The sequence below is a fragment of the Poecilia reticulata genome, linkage group LG20, assembly GCF_000633615.1.
Source record: "Poecilia reticulata strain Guanapo linkage group LG20, Guppy_female_1.0+MT, whole genome shotgun sequence".
Classification (NCBI taxonomy): Eukaryota; Metazoa; Chordata; class Actinopteri; order Cyprinodontiformes; family Poeciliidae; genus Poecilia; species Poecilia reticulata.
Window position 1 is genome coordinate 13,435,073 of NC_024350.1, and position 23,557 is coordinate 13,458,629.

The window sequence follows — 23,557 nt, forward strand, 5'->3', positions numbered from 1 at the left end:
TTACCTAAGATCGTGTGTAGTAGGGTTTCCAAACTATTTGGAGATCATTGTTTAAGACAGTTGATTTCTTTTTTTCAGTAGTAGTAGGTATAACTTGGAGATAATACTAACAGGCTTACCAACCAAAATTAGACAACAGATTGGAAAAACTTGATTTCAGCTGGTAGTATCTGAGTTAAATCGATAGCATTAATCCATCCGGCCTTGCATTCACTGTTCAGCCTGCTAGTGGTGTATCGATATGTAATGATATCTAAGGGGTGCAAAATTATCTTTTGGACCCCTTAGAAGGTGTTGAGCCATGTGTAAATAACAGCCTAGCTGAGTATTATGGCTGCCCATGTCCCTAACCGCAATAGCTGTTTCAAGTAGAAAAGCTGCTGAACGTAAAGGCTTAGAATAAAAAGTGGGTGTATTTAATTTTGACAATGGCTGCATATATAGCCTTCTTAAGCCAACACCCATATATCAATGCTGTCTGACTCAGTGGGTGGTACAATGTGGGAGAACAGTGACACCGATACCGGTCAAAAGAGTTGTTGCAGGGAGAAGAAAAGGGCTGGAAGGGTGTGATCCTGACAATGAGAACTGCTCCAAAGCAGTTTCAGTCGTTTGGAAGATCCCCTTTCTTGTCACTCTCCTCTGCAAATCGCGGGATATAGCTAACTGTGGCGTCACAGACATCTTATCTGCTGAGTAACAGTTTTGTTTCAGCACCGTGATGACTAATCGCACCAGAAGGCAGGAACGAAACATCTGACTAAAAGCTGCCGTTTCTGTGAGATGTCTTCACAAGCAACACAAAAACACTGCTAATAATCTAAATCATTTTATTAATTTAAGTTAGGTAGAGACACTAAACATTGGAACCACATTTGCTTGACAACGGAGCATTTGTTTTAGAATATTACAAAAAAGAGGCTTATGTTATACTGTCAAACAAAATAAAAAGGCAAAAATTAAGAGGTAGAGAATTTAGGCTCATCGCTGTGACTGAGGGAATGATGCCTGTTGGAATGTATTGTATTTAACATTCAAAACAAAAATATATATATATATATATAAAGTATATAAAATAGTCATACATCAAATGTGGTGGGAACACTCATTTGGGCGAAGGTTAACAACATTTAAACATACATTTCACTTTAACTGGTCAGAAGAATGTCAGAGACAATTTTACATTTATTTTCTTTTTTGGTGGATGTGGGGGAATTAAAAAAAAAACAACAACATTATTACAGTTCCCTCAACCACTCAGTGTCAGGACAGTAACTTCAACTGGAGTTAGTTTTTTAGCAATATTGTTCAAAAACATAAACTTACAATATGAACAACACCTTAAAATGGACACAAATGGAAAGAAATATGTATATATGTAAAGGCCTGTTCTCTCGGGTTCTCTTTAAACAATACATTCTGCTATCAGTCACATGCTAATTCAACCCAGGACAGTGATTTTTTTTTTGTTTTGTTTTGTTTTGTTTTACTCACGTTCCATTAAAGAGATTTATCAGAACAGCAATGACAGAGACTCGTGAAACAGGAAAGTCCAAAAAAAGGTTATCAATAACTTGGCCACTGAGTCCCATTTGGAATGCATTTAAAAAGTCAAACTATGCTACATGTCTCTAAAAATTACATATTTAGGCAAAAAAAAGAAAGATGGTACATGGCAAAAAATAAACAATAATAAAATGCACACCAGCGTGAATCAATGCTGTGTAAACTGGACTGAAAAAAAAAAAGCCTCTGAATAAGAAAATGCTGGCTAGCTTGAAGCATTGTGTTAAATCTGCACAAAGATCACTGGCAGTGTGGGGAAAAGCAAATCTGAATTTACATCATAAAAATTAGAACTTACAGTGCATGTCTACAAAAAATAAAATAAGTGAAAAAAAAAAGATTACTGTTTGTACAGTAACATACTGTATATTTCCACAATGACACTAGATAAGGCTGGTGACTACATTATGTAAAAAGTTAATTACTGGATACCTTTTTTTTTGTATGATTTCAAAACTAGTGATGGTATATAGATGTTGATTTCTATGAAAACAAAAAAACTCAAATGATTCCTTTGTGTAGTACGCAGCTTTTTTGTTCCAGAGGAACAATATGGTAAATCTTTGCATTTGCTCAATGCAAGTGCACCAGTCTAGATTCAGTCTTTTTTCTTTTTTTTTCACCCTCCCCCATCTTTCGTCTTCAGTGGTTGTTTCCATATGCTTGCAGGTACAGCGGTGTGAAAAAGTGTCCGCCCCCTTCCTGATTTCTTATTTGTTTGACACTTAAATGTTTCAGAACATCAGTCCAGTTTAAATGTTAAATTTAACGCAAGTAAACACAAAATGCAGTTTTTAAATGAAGACATTCATTATTAAACGAAAAACAAACAAAAAAAAATTCAAACTTGCATATACTTTGAGGAAAAAAGTGATTGCAGGTCTCACTTGCCTCAGTTAAGTTCAAAGGTTATGCCTATGAGACTTGGCAAAAATGGCTTGCTTGGCAGAGGAAAGTTTGCCTCGATTTTTCCAGAACACATCTTGATGATCCCTTAAGACTTTTGGAAAAATATTCCGTGGACTGACAGGACAAAAAGTTTAACTCTTTGGACGGTGTGTGTCCCATTACATCTGGCATAAAAGTAACTGCTTATCAGATCAACAGTGAAACATGGTGCTCAAAAACCCTCCAATCTGGTTGAATTACAACAATTCTGCAAATATGAAGAGGCCAAAAATTCCTCATAAGACTCATGACTTATCACAAATGTTTGATTTTAGTTGTTGCTGGCAAGGTTGGCCCAACCAGTTATTAGGTGTAGCGGGATATCACCTTACTTTGACTAATATTTAAATTGTCGTGATGTTTTGAAACACTGAAGTGTGAGAAAATACACACAAAAAATAAGAAATTGGGAAGGTGGTGGCAAACCATTTGTCACAAAACTGCATGAATGCCCCGGTTGTAAACACTTCTCCTTAGATCCCGTTCTTTGCTTCATTGTTGTTCATCGCCTCCTTCCTCTGAGCTAGGAAAGGGTACATGCATTTGTCGGCACCGAGGAACCGGTACATGCACACGATGGCCTCAAAGGGCAGGATGCTGTGGGAACAGGATAGAGTTAGGATTAAAACTCAAGGATCCCTATTTTGTTTCACTTAGAGGTAGTGGAGCATTGAGAGAGTTTCTTACCTTTTCATAAAGTTAACCATGTAGATGATGCGAGGCGTGCAGACCATTGGCTGATCTGTGAGGATGGCTCTCATGGCTTGCTTCACACAGAAGTCCGGCGACAGGGGAGGCAGAAAAGGCTCGATCTCCTTCCTGGTTTGAGTAAGGAGTAGTTATTGTTAACCACGCTGTTCAATCAAATTTTGATTTTTGAAAAGCCATTTCGTGGCTTGGGTTTTAACTTTGGAAGACCCACTTCCAAAGTTGGTCTTCCACTAGCAACCCAATTACTTTTTTTCAATAATAGCTTTCTTATTGGGGCATAAAGGTAATGGGGGCGGAATCAAAGATCCATTAAGTATAATTTTCCTTCAGATTCAAAATAATGTGCTACTTTAGGTTGCTCTATAACTTCAAATCCCAATCGGAGTCAGATGGTGATCTGTCTTCACTAACTCTGAGTATGATTGTTATTATTAATGGAATGACACTGATTAGGCCTAAATAGTTGTGGGGGGTGGTGGGTTAGCTGACGGTAGAGCCACCTGCAGACAATAACCATCAGACAAAGTGAAGACCGTCACAGCAGCGGTTATTGTAGGGGGACGGAGCGGGGGGGGGACAGAGACCAGGTGCACCTGGTCTTGAGGTTTTTACCCTGGGAGACAAAAAGAGCACCCCTCCTTGTTTACACAAAGTGTTGACTTATGAAACAGAAATCACTGTGCCGTAATTCTCCCAACAAACCCTCAACGCCTGCTTTGATGTTCGAATGTTGTTCCGAACACACTTTTTCAGAAAATAAAAACTCAACCCAGGTGCGAGAAGGAAAAAAAACAAAAAAGAAAAAAAAGAAAAAAGAAGTGCACAGAAGTGGATATGCTCGCTGGTTCGTGTTCTGGCTCACCTTATCCTGCAACCTTTGAACATTCCCGTGTTGACCAGGTAAGGGCACACCAGGGTCATGTTGATCCCGTCCTTCTCTGAGGCTTTAATCTCGTGGCTCAGGGACTCGTGAAACCCGATGGCACCGAACTTGCTGGCGCAGTAGTCCTGAGCAGAATAGAAAAAAAACAGATTCGACCCGTTAACAAAAAAAAAACATTGTCAAACATGCCCCAGTGGGCTCATGGGTTTCTCCTAGATGGTAATGATACAGCCACAAAGAAAACCTGAGGGAGCCTAACTGCTTTTCTATGGTTTCATTAGCATTCTTCTCGAGCACATTAGTATGCTGCTCTGCTGGGCAGGAAGGTTTTGATGTGGTACACTGTGGAAATAATCTTTGAAAAAAAACAGACTAAATAAATAAAGGAGGGTAAATATATGCCTGACAATAAACACAGGAAGCTCACAGTACAGTCATAGACTCCCAAAAAAATATTAATGTGCACATCTGAGGTCACATTTAAGAAATTAACATCATTTTTACAGCAAACTGAAAGTGCAACACAGTGTTAATCTAAAACATTATTATATTTTTAAAAATGCATCCTTAAATGAAGAGAGAATTCAAAGTAGCTGTCCTTACGGAGTTTTTTGTTGCAGGAATAAATAAGAAAACTATCATTTAAAATAAATAAATAAAAATTTGAGGAGGATACTGTTTTGCTCTCTCGGGTTATGGAGATAAACAACCCCCCTTTGAAATATTTTAGAATGAATTAGAATAATAATAAAAAATAAAAAAACTATAGTAAGAAAAACCATATCAATCGGAAAAGGTTGTGAGCTGAATACTAAATGAGGAGCAAGTAGTCCACAAAGCGGTGATGAAGATGTCTCTGTCCCACGGGGAGCTGTCAGCTCATTCTGGCCCCGGGGCCAGTGCCCACTGGGGGCCCCCGACGCCCCCGCTGCTGCAGATAGAAGAATCTATACGAGACTCCCGAATGCTCATCTGTGTTGCTTAATTTAACGGGTGGGGGAACAACTAGAGAGATGGGGCCTAACCTCCTCGCTCTCAGCATGCTAGCTGGCACGCCGGCGGCCGAGGAGAAAAGCCCGCTCGCAGACGGTGGGAACGACGAGGATGTGTATGTGTTTCTGTGTATGATACTAACCTCAACTCCAGCTGTGCTGAATAAACCGAGGGAGCTGGCAACAGTCACAATGTGACCGTGATTCAGCTCCAGCATCTTGGGGAGAAACGCCTTGGTGGTCTGGAGGAAGGACAGAGGAGACAGAAGGGCAAGGAGGAAAAAAAACAGAGAGGTTAGTTCACTTGCGAAGTTTGTCTGTGCCAACACTCTTTGATCCTCTCTGCCTTCCCCCCACTCAGTTTCTCTTGCTTCTCCATGGTGATGCAGAAAGAAGCATCAGAATGAGAATTCATAACAGAGAGAGGTGGGGAGGGGGGCAGGGAGGTACAACATTTAAAGATTTTTAAAACTTTTATCCTTATGAAGCTCATGTAAAAGAGAAGAAGGATGTCAAAGAGAGTGATGCGAGTGCTGCAGCAAAGTCTCCTTTTCCCACACAGATCTGATGCCTTTCGTTGAGCCTTTCTCTAAAGACTTGGTGACAACACCAGACCAGGCCTCCGCTCACTCAGCACCTGTAGCAGCTCAGTTCAGCCTCTCTTCTACCTACACCCGCCCCACCACCGCCACCACCACCATCACCACCACCATCACCGCCCGAGCGACACTCAGTGGAACAGCTCCTCAGATGAGCGAGTCCAGCTCAGGGATGAAAGAGTTTAAAAACCGCAACGTCCCGTGAAAGGCGGACTAGTTCCACCGGCTGGTCCGATGGCGGTGAGGGGTCTACGGCTGGCTCTGCCCGTCTGCTGCCGGCTTTAGAGCGCCTCTGCACACAGCGTGAGCCAATCAGCAGGTGTGACATATAATGACAATGACGTTAACTGACCAATCACTCTCCCACTGGGAGGTCTGCAAGAAGCCTTTTGTTGGTGACTGAGCAAATAAATGATATAGGTGAAATACATGCTAGCACAGTGAAGAATACATGTAGCCTGCAGTGCTTAGAGTGAGATGTAAACAGAAACGTCCGCCTCCCCTCACCTGTGAAACAGACGTTTACCGCTTATACTGTGACATTACAGAAACAAGTTCTTGCACAATTTATATGTCAAAATTCACAATTTTCCAGACAGAGCTTCAATATTCTGAGTTTATTTTTTGGATCCTTTTTAGTAGAAGAATACGAGGTTTACTTTGGTTTCACTGTTGTTCGCTGTTTTTCACAGAGGTCAGGCTGATGTGAGGAAGTAGAAGTAAGGACTAAAGGAAAGAATGATTATGGAATGAAGGTAAGTCAAGAATATAAAGACAAGTAAAGAAAGGTCAAAGGACTAAATGACAAAATGGATTGAGGAAAGGTAGCAAAGAAAGAATGTGGATGAAAGGAAGGAAGGAAGGAATGAACGAAGGAATCAATGAAGGAAGGAACGAAGGACAGGATAGATTATGGAAAGGCTCTTACTAATTTTCCAGAAAATATGATGTTTGGAAAATTGTACACCTAAATTACTTGTATTCAAATAATTTGTGATGAAATAAATGAAAGGCAACAGTTTTATGATCTGAACCCCTTGCCAGAGAAATGATCCATGCTTCTTAATAAACATTTACAGAAGGGGAGCACGGAGCCAGTGAGAGCCTGGTACCAGGTAGTACAGCCCTGGATCCACCAGAGCAGGGAGGAAAACGCCTCATTAAAACTGCACCCAGAGATTAACTGTATTGGACCTACTGACGTTTAACGTAATCCTTAGTGAGACTTCTGTGTTGCAGAAGTCTCACTTCTGCAACACTGCTTGTTTAGTGAGATGAAACCTGCACAGAGAGGCTGTTGTAAGAAATAAAAATGACCTCATTGTTTGAGTTAATTTTTTTAGTCAGGTATAACTGATCTGAAACGGATCCAGACATCTGCAGTTTTCCAGGACATAAATTTTAAGGTCGGTGCAATATTCAACTCATCAAATGATGGGGCCCAAAGAGAGGTAACTCAGAGAATGCGAGATCCGGGCAAACGCTGAGAAAGGACTCTACGAGCCAGAATGGCAGCAGAGGGAGAGAGTTGCGTGCAAATGAAGAATTACCTCGAGATATGCCCATACCTGAGTTGAGCCAAAAGTTCCCACTCCCAAAGCAACTTTTGACAGCAGGGAATGACTTGACCTGGCACTATGCTACACAGTTCAAGCCAGTTTTGCAGATTTCAGCTGGACAGATTTGCTGAGTGGTCTTTTTACCTGGAACTGGTGGAGGAAAAGTTTGCTCCCCCAAGCTGAGGACGGGCCTGAGCGTGACCAACCATCCCATCTCTCTCCCACCCTGCCGGGATGTCCTGCTTCTCATGGCAGCTCTGGCATGTGGGTATGACCCCCACTGACCTCTCTGACACAAAATGTGTGAAGGCAACCAGAGTCTCGTGTCTTACATCAGAGCCGCCGTAATTGGGTCTCAACGCTCTCTTGTTCCGCTAAATTACCCGCTGACACAGCCGGGCCTCCTTGGCCCAAGTGGGGTGCCCTGCCCGCTGCACCCCCTCCTAATTGGTGGGTGCCCCCTGGAGCATTTAAGCCACACAAAGCTTCTTGCAGCTGGGGTGTCAGGCTGCATTAGTGCTAACGCCTGACCAACAGGAATATGAACAAAATATTGGCCTTTGCATTGGACCAGATGGCCATTTAATTGGGTTGACTTCTCCCTGGATGAGAGAATGAATGGGAGGGAGTACAAATCTTTCTGAGCACCAGAGCTTGACTGATACCACTACAGAACGAGGAAATGGAATGGGTTGGGTTGATTTTAGTGACCATATGGGAAGATTGATGAAGGTTGTTCTTATTGGAGGGACCAGGCTAAATAGTCAGCATCTGCTGACGGTTGCTTAAATCTTAACCCAAGTGGTTGCACAACAGGAACCAATTTATTCACATGGAAGGAACATTGACGGGTTGCAATTGGTGTTATTGAGTACTCTGTGTCTCCAGAACATACCTACATAGTAATGTAGGTTGAAGCAGAAGACTTGCTAAATTGATTTTTTTTTTCAATTTGCTGACCAAATTTACTCTCCTTTCAGGGAGATTTAAATTTTTTATTTATTTATTTATTTTTACAAAAATAGACTTAACAAAGGTTTCAGTCATAAAGACACATTGCTGTGAAGGGCATCAATAACAAAACAAAATCAGAAAGCTTTGTTTTCACTCTCTTTTAGCTTTAATCAAATATCTTGCACACAATGGTTTGTCTAAGCAAAATATTGGATGGTTTCCAAATTACATTACAGGTAGAATCTAAATTATTAAGATTGATGGTTCTACTGCAGAATTTTTGCAAGTCTACAAAAAGTTCAAATCTCTGATTTTTATGCTGACTTTTTTTTTCCATGTACTGTATATTATTCAGTTGTACTGTAATTTACTTCTCTGCACCTTCTTCTTCGAACTTGTTTGAGTATATTCAACATGTACACAAGAACAGCTCTGTAATCTATAACTTGTATTAAATGCAAGTTTGGCGCCGGCAGAGAAAAAGATAGTTACCAAATAGTTGGTGTTAACTTTCCAATATTTAACATTTTGACTTGATGACTCGTCATTTAGGGAGTACGTTCGTTATCTTGTGAAAAAATTGAAACTCTTCTTAGGCTTATTTGATACTAAGTATAACATTTCTTGCTGCCAGATTGAACCTTTAGACTGTCACTGAATATAGAGATGAACTGGATGTAAATGCGTTGGCTATCTCTCAGTATGTCACGAGGCACTGAGATTTAATACTAACTGGGATTTTCTCATTTATCATTGTCTGCTCTATGCAACTTTACAAGCTTGTAGCCTAAAATTTCTTTTAAAGTATGTGTTTAAAGAAGGAAACAAGGAAACCAGTAGTCTAACTCAACTTACACGTAAAATGGTGCTTTAAGTGTAGAGAGGTAACCAAACTTGGAAAGGGAGCTTTTGGTTTTTCAACATTTTATGCCTGGAAAAGTCTTTAAACTGAACTTATTCTGCAATACTTCTATGAATAAATTTAAAGGTCTGGTTAAAACTTAAGTGAGGTCTTGATGTATGCAAGTGTTTAACTGTTTGTGTTTGGTTTACTAATCTATATTTACTGCATTGCTGCTATCTTTGACTGGTGTCCCAAGCAAAAGAGAACCTTCAATTCTAATGGGACAAACTGAGCAATATAAAGGAAACAATAATGTTGATTAACATTTCTAGGACTTTATTTTTAGGACTTTAATTTCAAATGGAACTCAATTTTGAATTCCATTTGAATTTCAATATTGTGTATTTTACGGAAAGGGCGTCACTATGCTTTCAAACCAAGTGTTTAATGAGACACACCTCACTATCTTATACATAAAATATCATTTAAAAATACAACCCAGTATTTTTATAATATCATTCATTTGTTTTAACTTGACTCAACTATTTCCCAATCACTGAGACTTTTAACAAAGTAAAGAAGTAAGGCAAAAACTCTTGGCTCTTTCTTGGACAACTTTTTGGCCTGTGGGCATCTCCGGGTATCATATCAGACATTTAATTAAAAGGAAAGATTGATGGGTGAAGGAGTCATTAGTTTTAGAGGCAAGAACAGGTACCTGGAAAAGGGAGGAGTGATAAGTAGCCTCGTGAAGACATACAGGTGCACTAGGCCGGAGGAGGGGCCCTTATAAAACTAGTCAAGTAGGACCCTTCTGCCTGGCTGCCTCCTTTCTCTGCCTACAGAAGGAATGCTGCCTGCGGAACTTGGCTCCTGTCGCCTGGCATCTTGTCAAGCTGATCCACAGACAAGAAACCAATTGTCAGATAAAGTGGGTCAGCAGCAGCTTACCATTACCCTCTCGCCTAGCCTATGCATGGGATGGCACCAGGTTCTTTTCCCGCCATGTCACGCCGTTGCACAAGACAAGTGGGATCTCCACGAGTGGGAAGGGGGGAGCGAGTGTTTGTCATTCACAAGACCACCTGTTGGATAACTAGCTCAAGATGCTGACGCTAATTTCCTTTCGTGTCATTCCACTAGATAAGTGCAAAGCTTCAAACATGAACAACTCTGGTGTCTCTCTTGCCAAATGACTGTGCGTCCCTTGTGCCATTGTGACTCAGAAGTAAGTGGTCAACATCACAAGTGGTCAGCTGGACTAATAAAAGCATCAGAGAAATGCATGCCTCATAAAAACAGAGAAATCTCAAGAGAAGAAAGGGACTGAATCATAGTTTGTGTGTGTGGCAAAGCCGGAAGAACGGCGCTGGCCTCTGTGACTCCCTTCCAGCTGCACCCAATGCCTTGAAATCAGCTTGGGAGGAGTCAGAGAGGCCCCTGGAAGGAGGAGAGATGGAGTATGGAGTACGGGGTCTGGGTTCGGCTGCTTTGGCAGACAACCACGCTACGATTACCATCCGTTTCCTGCTCCAATCTCAGTCATTGCCTCATTCCTGTTGCGGTGTCCAACAAATGAGAACTCGAGCAGATCAGAAACTGTTGCTGCAGGAGTTCTCTAGACTTCTCTCTCATACAGTTATGCTAATCAAGTGCGTGGAAAGCTTTGTTTGCTTGACAAATTTGAGCTGTTTCTGAAGAGCAACAGTGCTTTTTTTCTGAGCAACAAGAGACTTTCCCAAAACATTAAGATGACTTGAGTTACAACATTTTGATTTTTTTTCTTTGAGATTTTGTCTGATTTGGACCAAGTCTGATCACTTCCTCAATTATTTCTTTGCAAACAGTTAGCATGGGACATCTTTGTTTGTGTGAAGAGGTGTTCCACAAAAATTGTTCTGGGACTGCTGTTATTAATAAATCAATCATCTTAAAGACTTTTAAATGCTTGTTTCCATTTATTTGCTGAGGATAGTGTGATTTAATGAGGTGGACTTCCATCTGTAACAGTCTTTTGGTATTTTTTGTTTTGAATATTAAACATAAGTTTAAAAAAAAAACTTTAACAGCTCTTCACTGACTCTTTTAATTTTCGATCTCTTCTCTTCATGAATTGGATTACAAGTAATATTTGTAAGAGTCTTTATTAATTATCCCTTAAAACTTGGTATCTTCTTCAGAGCTATGTCTCATCTTTCTTTTAAGGGACACAAAACTGCTTTGTTCGCGTTTTTACCTTGTTGTTGGGATGTAATTTGTATGGATACCTGTCCACAGTTATCATCTGCTCTTAAGGCAGTCTGCATTTAACTTAAACACAAACTCCAGATCTCTGGCTTATCACTGTATTTTGTATTTAGCATTGAATGACCTGCTTTATCTGAGGGACTATAGTGTAAACCACTGACTCTTGCAATCAACTTTAAAAAAACCCATATGCATCTGAGTTAGGTTAAACTTTTAAAATATTGCTCATGCTCAAACACCTGGATGTAAGTGTTTAGATGGATGATTTCATTGAGGATTGAACTTTGCCAATAGTATCATCATTTCATTGTTTACATTTCTAATTAACTTTTATGTTTTCTTATGTATTTGTTGTTTGTAATGCCGTTTTGAGCTACTGTCAGTTTAGTGCAGTCTTTGTAAGTTGCATTTTGAATATCTACAGTACTTCCTTGCATATGAATGAAAATAATAGTAGCCTTAAGCTAAAGTTTGCCTGCTGAGTCATAAAAGGAGAAGTTACCCCGTCTAACAACATATCACCAGAAGAAAAAAGAAATCTAAAACATGGAACAAAAAGGTACCACCTGCATGTAGTGAGAAACAGTGTTTGTGAGAGGATAGTGGTCAGGTCTCTGTTAGTCTAAGCTCTATTCATCCAGCTTGTGTCGTTAATGAACCACATCCTCCATTCTGGCTGTCGCCATTCATTAAATCCTTCTTTCATCTGCCCCGTCTCCTCCTCCCTTCAGCCTCCCTCGTCTCCACCCCACCTCTAAAGAACGCACGCTCTCCATAGAATACTGGAGATACACAAGCACAGCTCTCTATTAGGAATCCCCAAATCTGCCACCCAACCACTGGATCCCGACTCCAAATCCTGGATGTAAAAGAACACGAGGAGAGCCAGCAGAGAGGAGCATGAATAGAGAAACTATTAGGGAGGAAATACACAACCTGTTTGACAACACAAGAGATTTTCATGCTCAATTAGCGAACTTCAAACTGTTGTTTTGTCATTGCGTCCCTCAGAAATCGTCACAATATAAAAACAACCTGCAGCCGCAAAAACAAAAAGTGCGAGCCCTGCCTCTCCTATGTAAAGTGAGAAGTGCTACGACAACTCTACCTCTGGGTGAGAGAGACATTACTGTGGAGTGAAACTGGAAAAAAAAAAAAAAAAAGATTAAATAAAAAGACAACTAATTATGCACAGGCACGACAGCTGCCAAGCAGAGCTGGCTGCTGCAGCTAAGTGATAAAATTCATTTTCATTATGGAGCCCCATCCATCTAATATTTTTTTCCAGAAAGGCTTCCCCTCACATGAATTTTCTAATCACAGTGGGAGGCTGTATCCTGTGGAGGCTCAAATATAGTAGTAGTAGTAGTTTAATAAATGCACAATTATTTTTAGAATTTAAGTGGAAATGAATCTGTAAAATAAATACATGAATAAATAAATTTATAGTTTGTTTAATTTAATCTATATTAAATAATTAAACATAAACAGTAAGATAAAAAAAATATATTAATCATAAACTTCTGACTTTTTTTTTTTTTTTTGCATTTATTTACTATCTCAGTTCATTTGCCATGAAATATTCCACAGCTTCGCACTGACTCATTAAGCAGACTCTAACATCTGATTGGTTAATCTGTACTGTAAGTCATTGTGAAACCAATCGTCTTTAGCCCTGCCGCTCTATTAAGAGATGGGGTCATTTGGACCCCATAACTTTTTTACTCTGTGTGCGGTCCGGTTCGGTCTCACTGCGTGCGCTTTTACAAAGGTTTTTGTGTGTGTGTGTGTGTGTGTGTGTGTGTGTGTGTGTGTGTGTGTGTGTGTGTGTGTGTGTGTGATTTCAGAAACTGACGGTCTGACGGGAAAATCTCGCCATTTCCTGGCTGCTTGACCATGATATTTGCCTCCTCCTGAGCATCGCGTTAAGACCACAGGAGGGTTCACTACATGTTTGCCTCGCCCAACGACAGACCCTCAAATTGTTTGAAAGTGCCCATAATTCAATAAATAAAATAAATCATTAGATTATGACATAAATCTATATGTCGTAAACATTGCAAATACATTTACGTGAATAAAAAGAATTCATGTGTTTTAATTCTGAAATTAAGAAATAATTACTTAGTTAGAACACACTGTGGCACTTTTGACCTTCCCTATTCCCTATTCCCCGTTCCTTTTCCGTTCTATGCTGCAGCTCATGTTTATTTGAAGTGAAACACATTTAAGTGAACAAAATGTTTCGCTGGAGATAAAACGGCAGAGGAAGGCTCCCGGGAGGGGAGCCAAAAGAAAATCTGATACAGATCCCCATCAAATCACCACCTGCCAACAAAATGTGCTGAACTGATACAAGGCTTATGCAGATTCCTCCTTCCATCACACAAGGATAAAGGAAGACCTTCCATACCACAGGAATCAGCACCAAATACCGGGGAATTTTCATCAAAGAGAAACCTTGTGACTTTCCTGTGGCAGAACTTTAGCTAAAAAGTAAAACGAAAGATGGCTATTTATGGTCAGATACTTTCACTTTCTCACTCAACGAGGGATTTAGACACTATCTTTGATTTTTGACTTGGACACCAAGAGGTGGGATAAGAAATTCTGAAGGAAGCATGGGAGCTGGCGTGGGAAAAAACCTGGCGTCACGTTGCTCGTGACACTGTTTTATATGGTTCATCACAGCGCAAGGCCCCAAACAAACAAAAACAAACCATGACGACATGATCAGGAGAAGCTCACCCAGAAGTGTGCGTGACAGTTGACCACCATGGTGCGCTCGATCAGCTCGTCCGGGCACTCCAGCAGGTGGTGGCCTGAGACCACGCCGGCGTTGTTGATCAGTATGTCCACCTCTCCCACCTCTCGCCGCACCTTCTCTGCCGTGGAATACACACTCTCGCGCTTGCCCACATCACACACGTACGTGTAGACCTGAGGCTGAAAGGCAGGGACCTCCTCCACTCCTCCAACAGGTCCTGCAGAATGGAGAACGGAGAAATTATGAATGGAGGTTTAAGTACGGCGCAGAAGGTAAATGATGTGACTGTAGGAGAATGAATATGTTGTCCACATGCAAACTATTTTATTAAAATACTCACAACAAATCATGCTTTAGTCAGAGATGTACTGATTTGGGTTTTTTTCCCTGACTGAATGATACAATTTTTTTCCTCTAAGGACTATAACACATTAAAAAGGAAATGAGTGCTGCAGTTGTTATAGAAGTACTAGTCGCAATAGTATTTTGAATCCAACAGAAAAATTTGAGAATACCAAAGATTATCACCATCCACGTTTTTAAGTAAGTGTTTCTTTTTTGTACAAGTTAAATAAAATTTAAGATTTTAAGCATTTCACCTGCTGAAAACTGATTAGTCAATCATAAAAATAAAAAAAAATCCTCTGAGTCCATCTCTGTCTGACTGATATTTCTCCTTTCCTAAAACTGCTCAAATAGAACCTGAAACTCGAAAATATGGTGCAAAAGAAAAATGTGTTTCTTTTCAGATTTTCTAGTATTTGACTGCTGTTCAATGTCCGAGCGCAATCGAGGAAAAAAATCGGTTGCTTCCGATCTCTAGTTGATTGATTGGTCAATCTCCTGGTTACGCTGACACTCAGTTAAGACTTGACTATAAATCTGAGATAGAGTAAAAAATTCGTTAATCTCTGTATCAAAAAAAAAAAAAAAGAAACAGTGGTATTTTTTATTTTTTTAAACATCCTTCAAAAGTCCTTCAAAGGGTTGACTTACCATCTTTTGCGATAGGAGTCTCCGTTTCGTGGTATATCTGCCGTACCATCTCTGCCGTTTCCTCATTGCTCTGGCTGTTTATGTCCCACAGGACCAGGACCGCTCGTCGCCGGGCGAACTCCTTGGCGAACAGCCGCCCGAGGCCGCTCCCAGCCCCGGTGATCACGCACACCTGTCCCGCCACGCTCTTCTCCTTGGGTCGCACGACCCATCTGGCCCCGGCTGTCACAAACGCCCAGAGCACCTTCAAGATAACCACGAAGAACTCCGCGATGATCATCATCATCTTGGCCGTGCTTTCTATGAATTTCAGATAAAGCGATATTAAGACGCGCAAAAAAAAAATAAAATAAAAAAATGTACTGAATTGTTCCAACCTGTTAGCAGCAGAGGGATAGGGTTTCACCGACAAAACTTGGATCAGAGCGCTGACAGAGGAAAGTGGTGTAGGAGCGCACGCAAGAGCTCAGATTATAAGAGGTAAAATAAATTTAAAAAAATAAAAAAAGAACAAGAAGAAGAAAAAAGGAGAGAGTTCAGTTAAGAATCCGGTTGCCTGTTGAACGCTGATCTGCGGTGGCTAACGAGCAGCTACTATAGATTGTCTCCTACCCTCTCTGCTGCTGCTGCTGCTGCTGCTGCTGCTCCACCACATCTCATGTCATTCTGATCCGCATCTCACTCGCTATTTATTCAGTCCACCCATCCAACGCCAGACCCAATAGGAGTGGGAGCCTGACAAACTGAAGTGCCAGCTATCTACACCACACTCAGCATGATGCAAGGCAAATAATTGGACAAAAATATGTGCGAATCCCCCACCACTTAAAAATAAATGACCGATCTCGAGGTACCTAGTCAGTATTTCTGTTCTGTTTAGTTAGGCAAATTAGAGCATTTTGTAGACTATACTGCGAGTAAATTTGCTAGTTAAAATACTAAGTAAATATTGAAGTATTTGTCTCTCCTGGTTTGTTCCCCGTTTCCAAAAGGAATTAAAGTTAATAGCAAGGTTGTGAGTAAACCTTTTTCCCTTCAACTACGGCTACACTAACAAACAGAATTTTGGAGGGTTGGTCTTAAATATTAATTTTTTTTTTTTTTTAATAAAATTGAAATGAGCACATTTGTTTGTAAACGTTCATTCATGGTTATGTTTGACAACATTAGCAACTAAACGATTTGGCCAATATTAAAGTGAAAGTAATTGGTTCTGTCACAGATTAATTTTGCTTTTTCACTGTTTGTGGGGTCCAATAAAAAACAGTAATGACATGTTTATACTGGTTGTACTTGACCTGAATATATCCACTTTAAAAATGTTTCAAATTGTCATAAGACTCATAGTTTCTGGGATGAAACAAGAATTTAAATGCAGCTAGCAAGAGCGCTAATGCTAAACTAGTAAGTTAGCTGGCAGCTAGCTTACTAGCTGACAGCTAAGACACTTGTCTTGCTAGTAAGACACTTGTATTGAATTTGGTGTTTGGGGTTGGTCAGAAACGTCTGTCTTTCTGAGGACCCTAATATTTAAAGCTCCATAAAGACTTGAAATAGGTAAAAGAAAAAAAAAAAGTCTTCGTTTGTGACACAATGCAGCATAAGAAAAACAATTCTAGTTTCTGCTTGGCCTTTAGATTGCTCTGAGGATGTAAAACATCTAATATCAATCTTTACCGATCACACACACTGGCCAGTTATGGTGAAAATGGTGAGAAGTGTCCCTTACTTAAAAACAGCTACAAACACACTAAAAACCTTTAAAGCTCAGATAATGGAACTAAATATATTATGTCTCAGATGGGGGTGGGGTTGAATGAGGGAGTAATTAAGGTACATTTCCTCATGTGTAACAAGGACACAAGGACACCTCTTTTTCTTGCTTACATCATTTCAGTGTTGTGCAACCTCTATAGACCTATCAGATGTCCAGTCTCCCTGTAAGGAGGGTAACTAACTGACAGCTAACAATTGAAAATTAAATTCCTTCATCAATCGTCTATAGAAGAGTACAGTGCAAAACAAAACAGAAACAGGAATGCTTACTGATTAATCAACCACTGATATACAATATTATGGGAGAAGTTACACTTCTAAGGGTTTTCATATCTCTGTAATAGATTTGAATTTGAATTAAACAATTTCTTTGTGACTTTACAGAAGCATGGGGAAATAAAATCTAACCCTTTATAATGTACATGAAATGCCTGATTAAATTATGGTTATTTAAAAGAGCAATTGTTTTGACAAATGATTTGAAATGTGCCTCATTTTATGGACACTCAACCTAATAGTAGAATATTCCCCAAATCCCTTGCAAAATCTATAATAATAGACTTATTATTATTATTATTATTATTATTATTATTATTATTATTATTATTATTATTATTATTATTATTATTATGTTACATACTTTACAATGTCATTTTGCTGTGGCTGTCAGGGCAACTCGTCTTGTTGAAAATCTGAAGACGTGTATTAATCTTTTGTAAATTAGATGTTGGTGCCCTCTGCTGGTCCAACTATGGGTTTACTGCAGAGTTGGGTCAAAAGTGTGTTTCTTTTCACTGATAAACTTTTAAAAGAGTTGTATACGAGTAAACTTTGGTTTTGCAATGCTGTGCTAACTTTACTAGATCAACATTAATAAAATAATTTGATCTGAGCCAATACATGAGCGTAATTTGTTTATAACATGTAATACATAAGATGGTATATAAAAAAACATAAACTTATTATAGATATCATCAAATGTCATCAAATAATATTTCATTTATTCAGGTAAAAACCTGCCCCCCAAAACATAATTCATAGCAAACAGTAAATATCTTATAAAAAATAACTTTTCAGAAGGTCAGAGTAATAACTATAAACAACTATAAAACCAGACTGAAATAAAATTACCCCAGACATAGAACAATAGTAATAAAAACGTAATTTAAACTTGTTTTAGTCAGGCACCCAAGTGGGCACCCTGACAATCTTTTATCCGGCACATGCGCAGATGAGGATTTCTCTTTCTCGGTGATCGCAATGGCGGACGCAGAGTGAGTGGTTCCTCTGTTTTAAAATCTAAGCACATCCAGTCATTATATGATTGTAACTCCATATTTAATTGCTTATTTGAGCAATTTAGCGATTGTACAATTAAACTATTGAAGTATTGTTGGAGAATCTGGCTTTTAACTTTTGTTTTTATGGTTACTTTATGCAGATAGTTTTGGCAGAGCAGTGCTCAACATGGCTACCTATTTCGTCTCTGAACACTCAAATGTTCGTTTCTTTTTTAATAATGAGGGAAATTTGGAAATTTAGTACATATATGTAGCAACACTTCTTTTCTAGTCATTTGTTGTCAGTATATGAATTTTGATGGAAGCCGGTAAAGAACTAGGCTAACTAGCTAGCACTACAGCACTGTAAATGATGTGCTTTCGTTTAACGTACTAGCTGTTGCTATGTTGGACAATCTGAACATGGTGCTCCTTTATCGACAATAATGTTATTATGTCCCGACAGAAAAAAGGTTCCGTCGGTCCCTGAGAGCCTTTTAAAAAGGCGAAAGGCCTACGCCGCCATGAAGGCCATGCGTGTCAAGAAGCTACTGGTGGAGAAGAAGGTAAATTTGATCTACTGCTTCACGTAGTCTATGCTTTCTGAAGGCTGAAAGTAGCTTTATGGACCGTTTTAAGCATATCACTATTCATCTCAGGCCCGGAAGGTGACCAGGAAGCTGATCTACAAGAGGGCTGAAAAGTACCACAAGGAGTACAGGCAGATGTACAGGCGTGAGATCCGCATGTCTCGTATGGCTCGCAAAGTGGGGAACTACTATGTGCCACCTGAGCCCAAACTGGCCTTTGTTATCAGGATCAGAGGGTAAGGTGCTTCTATGGTTATGTTCTGACTTTAACATGGAATGCTGGAGTTGCAATAATTGTTCTCTTTGTGTTTGTTTTGGTTCATGGTCAGTTCTTGCTCAAAGCCAGTCCAATATCTATATATTGAAGACTTGCCACTGTGTTTCATTTCATTTTTATACTCTGTACTGTATCAGTTTCAATTTAGTTGTGCAAGTTTAGGGGTGAGATTAGGACTGATGTATAGGACTCTTATTGTCTTAAATGTATTTTTCTGGTCTGGATAAGTATGGAAATAGAAAAAAAAAAGAAGAAATAATTGGCATTTAAAAAAATATTCTCAATCCCAGGAACTGTCATATTTAGGTTTTCACAGATATTTCTAAAAGTAAACTTTAAAGGTAACCTAATTGGGTGCTTTTCTGGTTTCATGTAAAAAAATATCTTCATCTGCTCCCTCAGACATATCAATATCATTGATCAGCTGAGCCATCCAGTAATCTAACCATTAGTTCAGCCATCGGCAGAAGCTTTATACAAGTCATATGAACTTTTGTTTCTTCCTGCACTGTTACTTTTTCTTAATATCTTAGTTAAGTGTGCATAGTGACGTATTTGTCAGTCTGTCCCATCATTAGATTATTTAGCTTTCTACCAGTCCACTTTTTCATTTCTCTTTCTGCATCTGGTTTTGTGAGTTCAATATTCACCTCTTTAGCTAAAGCAGGCATAAACTGATAGTGAACTTTTGTACTTTAGATGTGGGCTGAAAAATGCACATCTGGAAGTCAAAAAGGGGGAATATGATACATTTCCTTGTATTATTTCTGGGGCCGGTCAGACAGAGCAATATAGTGATTATTAATAACCTCGGGTTGATTTGTTCATGTCAAATGTTATTTCTTTAGGTTTAGAGTTGTGTTCCAATGACAGTTTCAGAGCTGTTGACCTCCCTGAAAATCAAACAAAAAAAAAAATAATCTCAATTGCTCTGTAATAATTTTTAAACTTTTGTATATAGTCTCCCAATCATGCCATGATTAGATAAATTATTAAGTGTTTAGGGAAATAATTTATTTCCTAGGCATTAGGCAACCTTCACTAGCAAGCTAAGATGGTTAAAATGTATTGAGCAGCACCAAACGTCTTGTGTTTAAAGAAGCAATCCATGTAAAACTAAGTGGTTAATGATGAACATTCTTTCCCCGACTTATCGACAATGGTGAAAGATTAGTTTCACTAGCCAATATCCTTCTGAAACCACTATCACTACTGCTATTTGACAGTTAAATGTTGGCGTGGCCCTGAGACTAATTATTATTGTTGTGTTTTTAGTATCAACGGTGTCCCACCAAAGGTCCGCAAGGTTCTGCAGCTGCTCCGTCTGCGCCAGATCTTCAACGGTGTGTTTGTCAAGCTGAACAAGGCTTCTATCAACATGCTTAGGATTGCAGAGCCTTATATTGCTTGGGGGTAAGAGTATTAAAGTGTTAAAATATAGATATATATATTTTTAATATAGGTTAAAAAATTTGGGATGTGGTTAATGATGCTGAACTTTTTTCCCCATCATATCGACCATGGTGAATACTTGCTGAAACTAAGCCAGTTTTGTCTGAAACCACATCCCAAGCCATTCTGATTGCCTTAACTCCCAGTTACTGGTTTGGTGTTTTTGTTAGCATTGTGAAGCATTTTGGATTTAATAAGCCAAGGTTTGGACTTTAAAAATCCATAAAGTGATCTAAAGGAAATGTAAAACCTTCGATAAAAATTTTGTTATAAAGTATGTATGTGGACAGTGGGATCAAATGCCTTGACTGCTCAGAAATGAGAATCATAATTTTCTCCACTGATCTGAACCGCTCCCTTAGACATCTGTAATCCTTGGGGGGGGCCCACATCAATTATTCAGTTTAAATTGTAGTTAAGACTTAAGTATATAAGTACTATGGCACACACACATATATATATATATATATATATATATATGTACCATAGTACTTTTAACTAGATTTGGAGTCGTTTAGGTGATTCGCAGCCCTACTTCTCATGGCCCACTGTCTTGAATTTTTTAGTAATGTTCTGCGTCAGCCTCATCTCAAATGAACAGGTCATAGTAGAGTGCTGTAAACCTGTTGAAACTGGAAATCATCTGAAACATGTAGGGAATTGGAGCTGGAGGACCCGGGTTGGGAACTGTTTATTGGGTTAGAAAAGCATCTTCTTTAAATACTTCTAAGAACTTGTGTTGTTAGAAGGCAACTGGGCTCTTGTTAAAAGGTTTAAGCTTAAGTTAAACGTCAGCAACATATTTAAATAGAGTGTGTAAAATTTTCAATGCTGTTTGAAATTATGTTCATGACTTTTATAACTGTTTTCTGATCATACTCAGATACCCCAACCTGAAGTCTGTGCGTGAGCTCATCTACAAACGTGGCCATGGCAAAGTGAAGAAGATGCGTATTGCCCTCACAGACAACGCTCTGATAGAAAGGCCCCTTGGTAAGCATCTCTTCCCTCGCACAACTTGACATTTTTTGCCATTTATTCTTTTCTATCTATCCTATGTCTCTTCACAATCTCATTTCTGATTTTTACGTTATCCTGGCGCATAATGTGGTTAATGATGTACACTTTTTTCCCCGTCTTATCGACTTTGGTGAAAAAACCCCAACAAATTTAGCCAGTTGTATCTGAAACCACTTGCCAGTTTTATTTATTTAGGAAGCTTGTTATGGTTTTATTTCACAACTACATATTTGTACATATTTTTGTCTTTGGTCTTATTTTGAATCCGAAGTCCTAAATCTGAGATTTTGAAATACTGATACAACTTGAGAAAACTTGATTTTGTTTCATACAACAGAAAAAAAAAAAGAGTTGAAGAATCTGTTGCTTTTCAATATATAAAACTGAAAAAGACCCACAGTTTGTATTTAAAATTGCTGTATTTTCAGTGAAATGAGTAGCTGTGAAAAATGTATTTTATCCTACAGGCAAATATGGCATCATCTGCATTGAGGACCTTATTCACGAGATCTACACAGTTGGCAAGAACTTCAAGATGGCCAACAACTTCCTGTGGCCTTTCAAGCTGTCATCGCCACGTGGTGGTATGAACAAGAAAACCACACACTTTGTGGAGGGAGGTGACGCTGGAAACAGGGAGGACCAGATCAACAGGCTGATCCGAAGGATGAACTAAGTTTATGGTAAGTTTTAGGATTGCCGTTACAAATCTTTAAAAACAGCTGTGGTCAATGATGCATAATCTTTTTTCCCCGTCTTATCGACTATGGTGAAAATCAGTTGTTAATAAGCCAACCATGTCTGAAACCACGTCTTTGCAATTACTGCAATACTGCTTATGTTCATTACCTGGAGTTTGCTCTCTAATGCTGTTTTTTCTCTTTTTTTTTCTTCAGGTTTTCTAAGGACTCAAAATATACAATAAAAACATGTTTAAAAAAACTGTCTCGTTCACATCTGTGTCATTGCCTTGCTTTGCTGTATGGTGACGTACCATTTTTGGAAGTTCTGTTCAAGGACTTTACCAGTCTTCCAAAGCTTGTCATGGGTTTTCGTTTTTAAGGAATATTGTTTTCCATTAACCAAATATACTTTGAGGTTCCATATTTAAGTTCCCAAAAATCTAAATTTGAACATATTTGATTTAGAACTGCTGATGGATTTAATCTAATTTAAATAAAAAACAGCTGGGACATCGATTTCACAGGATTGCAGAGTAACGAATACAATTTTTTCAAAAATAAAATTAATTGGTCCACAACAATTGTAGTTTTTAACTGCAGTTGGCCATAGCAACCTATAATAGGTCTGAGATGCATTTTAGAAATTTCAATAAACTGACTAAAACTTGCAGGAAACTACTGCCATTCCTTAAAAAATAATATCCAGTATTAGGTGGTCCAAAAATCCATACTTTAACAAGTCTTAGAATTGCTAATAGACTTTAATATTAAAAATATAGGTGACTTCAAATACAGTTTTACGTATCTTTTAAACTATATTGGAAATGAACGTTACGAAAAAAATCAAACATCCCGAAATTAATACATTGACTTGGAACTGAAGTAGTTCCGCTTGTAAAAAAAAAAAAAAAAAGGTTTTTTAAATTATGTAATCCAAAACATCCCAGTTTTTTTTTCAACCTCACTTAGTAATAGATATAAATGACTTGGTTGTTAAAAAAATACCCAGATTTAATCATTTTTTTTGTATGATTAAGTCCGTGCTATAAATATCCCATCCACCTCGCGTGTGTGAAATAAAGCCGCTGCGGAGCGATTGATGTGTGTTTCTATAGTGACGCAGTGAGCTTTTACTACAGCGGGCTACAGCTTAGCATCTGCTCAGGGATAGCTGGAATCAACGAACCTTTTATTATGTAGAGATATAATTATTAACCATAAGGTAATACCCGCGGTAGAGTCCAACATGATGACCTACCAAATGCCTACCGCCAAAGTTTTCATATCAGAAGAAGGTTTGAGGTATGGCCGCCCTGCTCCTGGACACCCAACGTACAGTAATTTCGGGATTGGAGGACGTACCGCGTTAAGGCCAAGTCAGATAAGGAAGTTCCCTTTAGTGTTGCCTCTTAA

At 39.0% G+C, this 23,557-nt stretch overlaps 2 protein-coding genes across 2 annotated transcripts; one reads left to right on the plus strand and one right to left on the minus strand.

Annotated features, from left to right (window-relative positions):
• Positions 1 to 813: 813 nt before the first annotated feature.
• rdh10a (retinol dehydrogenase 10a) lies at positions 814 to 16,001 on the minus strand. Its single transcript, XM_008396382.2, has 7 exons — positions 15,444 to 16,001; positions 15,067 to 15,366; positions 14,052 to 14,287; positions 5,244 to 5,342; positions 4,088 to 4,233; positions 3,202 to 3,333; positions 814 to 3,111 (listed from the first exon to the last, which is right to left on the minus strand). The coding sequence occupies exons 2-7, from the start codon at positions 15,350 to 15,352 to the stop codon at positions 2,988 to 2,990; spliced, it is 1,023 nt and encodes a 340-aa protein (XP_008394604.1). The 5' UTR covers positions 15,353 to 15,366; positions 15,444 to 16,001; the 3' UTR covers positions 814 to 2,987.
• Positions 16,002 to 18,083: 2,082 nt separating this feature from the next.
• Positions 18,084 to 22,389, plus strand: rpl7 (ribosomal protein L7). The gene is made up of 7 exons (NM_001297468.1): positions 18,084 to 18,116; positions 18,589 to 18,688; positions 18,782 to 18,948; positions 20,265 to 20,402; positions 21,325 to 21,434; positions 21,929 to 22,144; positions 22,358 to 22,389. Exons 1-6 carry the CDS (start codon positions 18,103 to 18,105, stop codon positions 22,135 to 22,137), a joined length of 738 nt encoding a protein of 245 aa, NP_001284397.1. The 5' UTR covers positions 18,084 to 18,102; the 3' UTR covers positions 22,138 to 22,144; positions 22,358 to 22,389.
• The last annotated feature ends 1,168 nt before the right edge of the window (positions 22,390 to 23,557 follow it).